The 11,411-nt window shown below is 35.6% G+C and overlaps 1 protein-coding gene across 1 annotated transcript in view; it reads left to right on the top strand.

Moving 5' to 3' along the window:
* The first annotated feature begins 806 nt into the window (after positions 1 to 806).
* Positions 807 to 11,411, top strand: part of inpp5a (inositol polyphosphate-5-phosphatase A) — a 145,455-nt gene continuing 134,850 nt past the window's right edge. Inside the window, exon 1 of the mRNA XM_088916039.1 lies at positions 807 to 1,252. Coding sequence (XP_088772165.1) covers positions 1,178 to 1,252 — 75 coding nt within the window. The 5' untranslated portion in view covers positions 807 to 1,177. The remainder of the gene's footprint in view (positions 1,253 to 11,411) is intronic.

Below are 11,411 nucleotides of genomic sequence, written 5' to 3'. Positions count from 1 at the left end.
TTAAGATATACTTGTGATTAGTGTGGCAGTAATCGACGTCAACACAGACTGTTTGAGCCATGATTTTCCCTCCTGTCCACAGTATCACTGAAGGGCTTGTACTGTACCTTGAAAAGGCTGTTTTAATGTTTAAAATTGTATTTTTTGATCATCCCCAGCAATATTTATCTTCTGAAATAAAAAAGCAACAGCAAGGTTAACATTAGTATTCAAACGTGAGTTATCTCCACTGATTATGAAACTGCGGCCTTCATATCAAAGATTTAACTATAGGCCCTTATTAGAGTTCAGTAGCTATGGCAAATTAAAAAAAAAATACTAAAGAAATGTAACAATTTAAACTTATTCTACGTTGAAATAACACATAGCGTCCAATCCACCATCCCAACAAGTCCTCACAATTTGAAAAGCAAAAACAATAATTTTCATGAAAGATATACGTCTACTACTAATTGTACACTACTAGGAAGAATACATGCATTTTTCAATTATCCAAAAGACATGATGCATTCTTTTTCAGCTGCTAAACGACAAGAGGTGATTTTCTTCTGTCTGGCCGATAATACAAACCTATTGTTGAAGATTTATGCAATCGTTCTCATTTCTTTTTTAGCTTACTTAGATGTCAGAAATGTTAAAATAACCGAGAACAAGAAACAAGTTTGTTTGTAATAAAGGCTCTGCATTGCCACATTTAGGCACAGAAGCACGAAGACAAATGTCTTCTTCGAAATCTGCTCTCTCCCAGCGCGTTGCCCTTTTAAGAACTACATCTTTCCGTTCGCTTAGTGACGTCAGGACAGTGAAGGACTCTAGCCTATCCTCCTAAACAATCCAGGCAATGGTTCTGTCTCAGAGCTCCACTTCCAAGGGAGACAGAGTTTTTAGCAGCAAAAGCCAGAAAACACCAGACGCTGAAATGACCCAGAGTCCAGTGATCGCTGTGGATTAAAGCGGAAACTTTTACGATGGCCGTAAAGGTGAAAAAGTAACCAAAAAAAACATCAGAAGCGAGATCCACAGATGCACACAGCAATGAGCGAACCGAGCTGCTGTAAACCTGGCTGCAATCTTTATTCCTAAGTATTTTAACAGAACTCGCCTTGTTAAACATTTTACGACTCTGATTTTTATCCTGCTCGCCTTTTAGTAGTTTTCATTTTAATTTAAAAGAATTATGGCGGGGAAGGCGGCTGCACAAGGCACGGGGATATTGCTCGTAACAGCCAACGTTGGATCCCTCTTTGAAGATGTAAGTAGCTAGTTGACACTGTTTTCCTTGCAGCTGGTTTGGACTGTAGTTAGCAGGGTTTTTTTCCTACAGTGTAGCGCTGTGTCCATGCGTTGATCTTTAAGTGAGGTGTGTCGATTACTTTTTAAATCTGACCACGTCGCTAAGGACCCTGCTGTACTTTTGAAAACAACCAAAACGCGGGCCTTTTTAGTTTCATGGATTGAAAAGAATCAGTTACACTGGACTTAATGAGGTTCATAGGGGAATGCGAGGGTGCTGCTGTGAATGGGCAGTCTGCTTTTGAGGTTGCTTAAGGTTAAATTAAAAAAATATAAATTATGCTCTAAGGAAACGGTAACACAGGGCCTGTTTTTGTTTATAAGACAGGCTGTTTATAAGGTTAATTATACAGTAGAATTTTTTTTCTGCAGTACCATATTATGTTATATTGATCATGTTTTTCTGTCTCGAGTTCCCAGCGCAGTTTCACGGTTTAAATGGACTTGTTGACAGACCTTTTCAGTGTAGAGTCTCATAAAAATACCCACTTCACGTGAAGTTGAGGTAATTTGCTTTCGTGTTGCAAGTCACACTTGTCCAACGAAATTACTTTTCTTCCTTACTACCAAAACTTTAATCACCCATGCACAACATTTGTAAACTGAAAAGTGTTGTTCAAAGAGTGTATCCTGAATTGAAATGGGTACTATTTTTTTTTTACCATGTTTAGGGTTTGGTTGTTTGCTATGGTAATTTTAATGCCTCATTTGAGTGTGCTAAATTCACTTTACAACTTTGTTAATTAACAGTGTGTTTGTGTTTATAGTATGTCTTAATCTTGAAGTGGCGTACATTAAACTTAAATATATTTTCGTGAAAGATGCTCTGCAGCTAATGTAGGTTTGTATTCTGGCTTTTATGCAATGATGCGCTGATAACATCTGTTTGTTGCAGTGCACGCACTTAGTCTATTTAATTTGTTAGTGGTAATCATTTGAAGTAAATATTTTAGAAAAGTTCTGGAGTTATTCCAGAACTGTTTGACTGAAGTTGTGTCAAAATGAAAACAATCCCAAGTTTTTCTAAAAATAGAATCTATATTGATTTAAGTGAATAAGAATAAAATGCACATTCAATTTTGTGTAATCACCTCATGCTTCGATTTGTGAAATGATTAATGTTATTTGACGTCGCTTGAGAAGTAAGAAAATATCTTTATCGTCGTAGTTACGTATACACTAATTTCTAAGTTGTTAAGTCTGCCAGTAAGCCCCATTACTTTGGTTTTGATGTCATGTTGCTTGTTAATAAGACATTTACGAATGTTACCGCCGTTGAAGAATTTACTTCTAGCCTATCATGTGAAACTAGCTTAGCAACAATAGATAATGGGAGGTGTAGTTTGCTGCGCCTTTAAATTCTCTATCCATTTTCAGAGTGATTATAATGTTCACAGATGCAGATGTTAGGGTGTTAGTACTTTTTATATAAATGAGTATTTTTATCTTTTAACAAAGCTTCGAGTACAAACTAGAATGTCAAACATGAGAGGTCAAACGTAAAGAACTAAAGGAGTACTGTTAGAATCATTACGTGTTTATTGTACTTAGCAAGCTTCCAGGAAAACATTTAAGAGAAACACAGCTTGTATCTTTTTAGTGATGTAAACAATCACAGACCAGGGTCACTGAGTTTTTTGGGAGTCTTGTAAAATCTTTACTGTCAGACACCAGAAGGAGGAGTTTTTATGCATCTAGGGATGTAGGTAGACACAGGACTACTGTCTTAATTCAATTTTGGATTTATTTTTACTGTATTGGGATCATCTAATCTATTAAGACACTTGCTTAATGGTAAACATATTTTTGTAGTGCTTCTTGTGCAATGGTATTTTAGTAATATTTTGTACTGATGCCTCCTTGAATCTTTTGGACATAATGTACTTACACTGGTATGGTGGAAAATAAACTTTGAAGTCTTGTTCCATGTGGACGTATAACTGTATCAGCAAATTAATTCATTTTTCTGTTTCACATAAGGCCTTGTATACTGCACACCTTCTCAGTGCTTTATCGAGGGCGATTAAAAAATAAAACATAGATATCTGTAAGTAATTGTAAGCATGCTAAGAAATGGAAAGTTTGTCTATTTCTGTTGTTACTGAGTTAGTCATTTAATTTATTTAAGTGATTCTGAAGCTATTTTTGCAATTTCCATTGAAAGCATTTTGGTTTGTTATATAATCAAAATGCAGAGAGTGTGTCAGTCTTTTTGTATTCCAGAATTCCTCACATATAATAACTTGTTGTATCTTTGTGTGTTGTATCTTGGTTGTTGTGTATATATGGAAGAGCTTGTCCATTGGTTTAATCCAATAAAATGCCAAGTATCATAGGGTGATATGAATGAATTATAAACAGTTTGTTCCTCTGGTTCTTCAGGAAATATTGATTCCTAGCTTATATGCAAAGTAGCCTACGATTTGGCTTGCTTAGTATTTTATCTGCAAGATCGGGTGACATTTGTTTTCTTATCATTACTTTTGTGTTGAAAGATGAGTGAAAATAAGTTTAAGGTTTGAAAGTGATGCCAAGCAAACAAACTGCAACTGTTCTATTCGGAATGCAAAATGTTTCATTCTTAATGAGGTTTCTGAAAGCGTGATAATTGCTACATATCCATTTGAAAGAATGTATGGCTGACCTAAAAAAATAGAGAATGAATATTTAGCATAGGGGTTACACTTTCACTTGATTAACGTAAATGTAAATATCTTTTGATATCTTAAATATTCCATATGGTATTAAAACTGAACAAACAATTGAATGAGGCTGCCTAACGTTATATTTAAAAAGTCCTTTCCTTTGAAGCAGATGTACTGAGGAAGCCTTCTGGTGATGAGTTGCAGCTGCTCATTAACAAAACAGCTTCCAGAGTTTCCAGACATTTCAGTATTTGTCATCTATTTGTTGTGAAACCTACTGTTGAGCTTTTCCTTCAGCGGTCCAGAGAACCCTAAATATAGTGTAGCTACAATTGAATGCATCTTTTAACCATGCTTTTACTATATCTTTCCTGAGGATAATAGGAAAAAAATACTATTAAATTAATTGATCTCAAATATCTCTTTTGTTTGTGTTGTTTGTTGTACTTGGAATCAATAACTGTGTCCACAGCCCTATGGGGGGAATTCAGTGGAGTGGCAAAGGCTACACTTAAGATTTAATTTATAACATGTCCTTTAGATAGAATATATAATTTGCTCTGTAAGGTTGCTATGTATAGTTTACCTCAGACTTTGGTACTTATTTCTGTCTTTCCTTGAACAGTGAAAAAAGACTGCTAAGTGAGATGTGAGTGTAAGTTGTCAAACTGCTCTTGTAGTTACAGTACACACCACTGTAACGTTAGTAGTGTTTACATAGCAGAATTAAACATGCTTGAGTAAATGTTATGCTTTTTCACCCCTTTTTTCATTAGGCCTTCTTGCTAGAGCAGGACCATATAGGGATACTAAGGTTTCAATTGGTGTAATCCATACTGTAACACACACATTTGCTGGTCTTCACTACCCAAAGCAATCAAAAGTCTTTGAAGATTCTAGTGCTCTTTATGTGCATCAGGACATGCAAATGAAGATATTGACAGTAACTGCTATACTTTCCAGATGTATCCTCTAAGTTTGTGCAAGAATGTGAAAATAGTACAACAAACAACCAGTACATTATTAATGTTTGTTAATACTTGTTTCTGAGTTATTGATCTCTTATTCTGTTTCTACATTATTGATTACTTGTCCTGTTTTTCTGTGCTGTCACATGTTGCCCTTGTCATTAACTGATATTCATTGCTTTGATATTATTAAGCCATTAATGTCTCTTAATACGCTATTGGCAAATTCTTCTTTTTTATGCTTAGCCTGGGCCAGCCTAATTATTATATTATAATTGTGAAATTATGATTATTGTACTGGCAATAAACAATTAAAACTTAAATTTCTAAACCAATTTTTATCCCATAAGATCACACATTGTTGCAAATGTTTCCCAGAAAATTATCAGTCAACCACTACCTCGTACTCAAAATGAATAGATCATATTGTCAAGCTTTTGAACTGACTTTGTAGGAAACACAAAAGAGAGCTTTTTAATAGCATATTTACACAAAATCAAGATCAAGTTGCTACTGTATGCATGAATAAAGTAAACTTTGAAAGGTCAGTTCCACTCAAGTGATATGCACTTTTTTTTGCAATCCCTGAGATGCTGCTCCAGAAAAAAAGATGTGCTGGTAAATGTAATCTTTCCATTAACATATCAGTAGACACCAATGGAGTCGCAATGAGGCTTGACTGTTAATAGGTGACCATTATCCATCTATCTATTTTTAGGGTGTGGGGGAGAGCCGGAGCCTGTTCCAGCAAGCACAAAGTGCAAGGCAGGGTCCACCTTGGATGGGAAGCCAGTCCATTGCAGGACAGACAGACACAAACACATGCACATGCTCACACCAGAGCTAGTGAACATCAAGAAACTGTAGAACGAATCTATTACTGGGTGTCCTGTAAGTCAATAGTCATAGAGTGGATGCTTTGTGCTGTGAAGAGGAGTGTGAAGAGTATTTGGACCCAGATGTTAATCAGCATACGCACATGTCTGTGAGAGCCACAGAACTTCTTAGCAGGGGCACAATAGAAGAGCTGCAAGATGTAATTTTTCCTCATTCCGCTTGTGCTGCAGAATCCTTGTGCCCTTGTGACAAATTTTTGCAAACCCAAAGAATTTTCCCTGGAGAGATGCTGTCTCTTAGGAGCAACAAAGAATCCATAATGATATAAAACTATAATGTTGCGAAGACCTCGTATTAACTGGTACCTCCCTCATTTCACCCCCCAGTGCCCCGGCTGTCTGTGCATGAGTGTGGAAGTGTGTGATCGTGTGCTGTCTGTGGCACTAGCCTCACCAGGGCTCCCTTTGCTCCGCCAGCACCCTACTGGGGACACGTATGCAAACCTATAAATAGATTCACATGATTTGAACTGGTCCAGTGGTGAACCTGAAGTAGCAGAGTCTGTGCACCTAGGATTTAGAATGTTCTTCAAAATTGCATCTCATACAAATGTCAGCTGTAGACAGGGAATGAACTGTTAAGGTTTGGCAGGGCTGAAATCTTTCAGACTTTATGTGGCTGGCCTATTTTTCATAAATCCCAAATACAGCTTCTATAGTATGGGCAGCACATGCAGACCAGAATTGATGATCTGCCTTCCATAAGGCAATGTGTGGCAACGAACATCCTCCTGGTTCAGAACTTGTGTTAAGTCATTTTGTTGATGTGCATTTTTATGAAACAAGAAGAACATACCTTGGATGTTTTTTGGTGCAAGGTATAGATTTTATTTGAAAGTCTTCCTCCTTCCTCCTGAAATCAGTGAAAAATCTTTGAACTGGTGCATTTTGTTCTCACTCTGTTTTTTTCCACCACAAACGGAACATAATGCATTATCAATATAGATAAGCAGGAAATAGGTATGGTCATGTCTATCTTTTCTTGATTGATCACAGCATCGCAGAAGCATTCATTTTGAACTTCACAGTAGCTGAAAGTGATAAAAACAAAAATTGGAAAAAGTGTTTTCATTCACTGCAGAGATGCTTTTCATTTGAAATCTAAATTTTTGTAAACTGCATTTATGAAGAAGTGACATTTTAGTTGCAAGCATTACTCATGCTACTTGCTACAGGGTGGAAGACCAATATTAGTGCAATGATATATACCTCCCTACTCTGTCAAAGTACATAATTATCATACTTAAAATCTGTTGTGTATACAAATAAGAAATTGCAAAGTACAGTTTCAGCTTTTCTCTTTGTAAATGATCTAACTGCAGATCTGTTTTTGTTATACAAAGAGTTTTAGTCACAAAATCATCTTCTAAGAAAACACCTAGTTTTTTTCAGGTTTCTCCAACTTTATTAAGAAAAATATCACTCCTACTATCATTTAATACACAATTTCCCTGTTTTCACATTTTTTAAACACAATTGACCACTCACATGTATTAGTAGAAATGTGATGTTAAGAAAGTATGGTGTTCCTGAGATTGTCATTTCAAACTATATGATCAGATTAATAATTAAGAATTATGCTCTTTGAAAGAGCTTTTTCACATTGCTTCATATTTGGTTTCTTAAAAATAGTGACCTAAACTTTCAGGTTTCAACAAACAGCTTTCAAAAGAGTTCTGAATAACTCTTCAGAATCTGGTGATTCTGAATAAAAGTCTAAATTTATATTTAATAAATTTTATGTATTAGGCTGAATTGCAATGTTCAGGGAAGTTACTTTTGTAAAGTGCTGAATTTTATCCATGAAAAGTCATTTTTTTTAAAGAATATTAAAGAAGAGCTCTGCATTTCAATAATTTTCTGTTATATCATGTCATTTGCCAAACTGTTTTGTACCATACGATGTCGTGGGAAGCCGGAGCCTACCTGTCAAGCAACGAGTGCAGGGCAGGGTACACCCTGGATGGGGCGCCAGTCCATCGCAGGGCAAGTGCAAGCCAATCATATATGGGGACAATTTGGAGGCCACGGTAAAGGCTGAGGGGGGAAATTTGGCCTGGACATTGGGATAACTCCCTACTCTTATAGAGAAATGCCCCCTGCTGGTCCCACTAACACCACTTCAAGCAGCAACCATAGCTTCCCAGGAGGTCTCCCTTCCAGGTACTGACCAGGCTCAACCCTGTTTAGCTTCAGTGGGTAGTTATCTAATGTATCTAAGGTAATAGTCAGTTTTTCCCTGAACTTACTTTTAAAATAGTTTATAGCATTTGGTCTTCAATTTTATTTGGATGTATTCTTAACATTTAATTGAAGTAGGATTTAGAAAGAAAAATATCTGCAGAGTCCATCTGACGTTGAGCGAAAGTTGATAAAGCAAGGAATTCCTATTTTCCAGTACGAGTAATATGTCCCTCATTCCTTTAAATATGGCATATCACTCGGATTCTTCAATGGGCTGAGATGTTTTACCTTCCCTGAGGGGTCATGTAGGAAGTTATTAGTTTTTTTTCCTTCCCAGATATTCTCTTAGTTCACTCTGGATTGGCAGACTATTATTTTTTTCCTATCCTGCAGTCCCCAGATATCTAATTAATTTGCTGTAGCCAAAGTTCTTGAACCAGCAGGCTCAAGAAAAAAAAGTATCATATTTGGATTAATATGCAGAGATTCAGTAATAGTGTGTTGTATGTTAAAAATACATTTGTTAGAAGAAATAGAACAGAAATTTGGTTTCAAAGGGTGATAGTTTTAAGTTAAAAAGGACAGGTATATTTTTAGCACAAATATGTAATAGCCTCTTACAGCAGCTACATTACATTTCTATGTTAATGAACATTTGCTCCTCTTAATTTATTTTACCAGTTGAGAAAGGTGTGTTTGTTTACTTATTGAAATTAAAAGATCACAACTGAGAAACTCCACATGACTTCTTATAGCACCGTAGAATTTGCATGCTGTTTTTGTGTGAAGCAGCGTTTTATTTATGAGATTAGTTCAGGAAAGCTATGGTGGCAGGCTGGAGGACAGGCCAAAGTGAGCCATCTGGAGAGTGGAAAGGATGGGGAATGTGCCTGTTTGGAATGTGAAATCTTTAAGAAAGCTCCATCGTGCCTGGGAACATACAGCAAAGCAAAAACTGTTATTGTAGATCACATTACACACAGTCTTTTTTTACATGCGTTTCTGTCTAATGCATTTTATAAATAGGACTGTATCATGTTAATTCTACACTAGTGGTATTTTTTGTTGGCTTTTGAAGATGTTTTGTGCTTTTCCATTTTCTTTCTAAATACAAACCAAGTAAACTAAAGTGTAACCCTAAATTTGAGTCTATATATTATTCATTCAGTTATTGAGAAAAGCAAGCAGAATTTAGAGAACGTGCTGAAATGAATGGCTTGTATGGAAGTGGAATTTATGAGTATAGACAGGGTACCAACAGCATTCTTTTCCACTGTTGACTAGAATTCATTCTTTCATTAACAATGATTTAAATTCAAATGGTGGACAGTCTAAAAGGAAATCATTGAACTAATTGAAGTCAGATTGAAAGTATCACTTGCATGAGTTGAATATCAGATTATTACAATCAAAGCTGATTTTGCTTATACAGAATTTCGTGTCCTATGAAACAAATTTTGTAAAGTAGAATTAGTAAAATATCTACATTAAGTGAACTTAGGGTAAACTTACTTATACTAACACGTAGGCGACTTGTAGTGTAATTGGGTGCTATACTCTTTAAATGATGGATTTTTGTTGGAAAAATTTGGATCTTCATCTTCCGTTCATCCATTATCAACAAGCCTCCTCTTTCTGGTGGTAAGGGTCACAGCAGTTTGGAGCCAATCCTAGAATTGGATGCAGGTCCATTTTAGGGCACACACAAGTACACAGAGGGAAAAAGTTCAAGTAGGTAGCTGTGTCAGCATGCAGAGGCTGCAAAGGAACAAGTAAAGGTTTATTCCATGCTGAAAAGAGAAGAAATGACACACAAAAAAACTTAATAACTCTGCCTCATTTGGTGTGGGGAGGATATACATCAGGAATTAATTTATGGGACAGTTAACAGTTTGCAGTATTTACACTTGGTACTATTTGAACTCGTTAGGGCCAGAATGGTAATTCAGACTAGATTAATCGATAAAATACCCTAGAAGAGGATAAGGATCTGTGATAAAACTAGAGAATCGTTGTTGGTCCTGATCCAGTGGTGTTCTGCCTCATATTTCTCAGTCCTAGCCTAGACAGTAGTGGACTTCACTTGAGTATCAGAAAACATTTATTTTGTTTTCATTGCACTTTGTAACACCAGTGAGATCTTAAGATGTCAAATGAGTTGTATTATTGCCTTTTTAGATGCAAATGTAGCTCAGCTGATGTTATCCTTTAGATTTGAGTTACTAAATTCCTGTATTAGGTTATATTTATTCTCGCAGTAAATTGGTATTACCCAAACATACTGTGTATTACTGCTACTTTGGTGCTTGCAATTTCTCAGTAGGTTGAAAAAATGGTTAAGTGATTACTGTATCTAATTTATTTCAGGACAGGCTATTTTCTCAGTCAAAACCAAAGGTTGTATGATTTAAGTATGAATGAAATGAGGTCAACCCCTTCTTCTCAGATATTGAGTGTACATTTAAAACATTTCTAAATTGAACATATGTTTCTGTAACTTCTTTAAAGTTGTATATGTTAAGGAGCTTTATTTTAATGCATATTTATGCATTTTACTTAACGTACGTGTATTTTGAATCAGAATGTAATTGTGTAAGACAAATATCTATCACAGTTTCATCATTTCATAGGAGGTGCTCAGGAAGTTGCAACATATAACAGTTACATCTTTGTTCCCTTTAGTCAGGGAAAACAAATAATTGATTTACTCATGCTTTTTAAAGCTTTATTTGTTATTGGATAGAAAAATTAAAATATTTGCTAGGGTTTCAAGTGTTTGCACATTTTAACAAACATCCATTTTTGTGTTTGTTAATGTCATCTCAGGGTTTACCGGAACAGCTCTAATGATCATGAGATATTCTGATATTTTCACTATAGTGAATTATGCACAACTTTTTAATTACATGAAGAGGGATACAGACTTTCTCTGTATTTGAAGCCTTTTCTATTAATAAACAAACTAGTAGTTACATGTGGTTGTCATTTACTGCTTTTGTGGATCTGAAATAAGCTGTGATATCTTAGTCATGGTATCGGGGTATCTGGTAACCACGTTTCTGTTTCCATTCTCTGGTCTTTGACCAGCTTGTGTATTAAACCTGGCTATCACAGCTACTTTCCCCTGAAATGCTAAAACTCTCATACAAATGCAAATGTATTGTGCACATTTATGTACTTCTTATTAGTTAATTTTTAAAACTTGCTAAGAAGCAGTAACACAATTCATTTTCACAATTCTTAGAGTGGAATGGCTATAGTAGTGACAGTTTGTTTCCTTGAATATAAACTTATTGTAAGGATTCTGGATTTGAGTTTTTTCTGGCTTTCATTCCCACTAACTCTCAATAAATTGTCAGATCACTCAGATGAATGCATAACTCGTTTAGTAAAACATTTGAACTATTTCCAGCTCATAAATATAA

Source organism: Atractosteus spatula, chromosome 5 (genome assembly GCF_055471065.1).
Source record: "Atractosteus spatula isolate fAtrSpa1 chromosome 5, fAtrSpa1.hap1, whole genome shotgun sequence".
Taxonomy (NCBI): Eukaryota; Metazoa; Chordata; class Actinopteri; order Semionotiformes; family Lepisosteidae; genus Atractosteus; species Atractosteus spatula.
The sequence above is the reverse complement of the archived record's forward strand: the minus strand, read 5'-3'. Positions and strand labels throughout refer to the sequence as shown.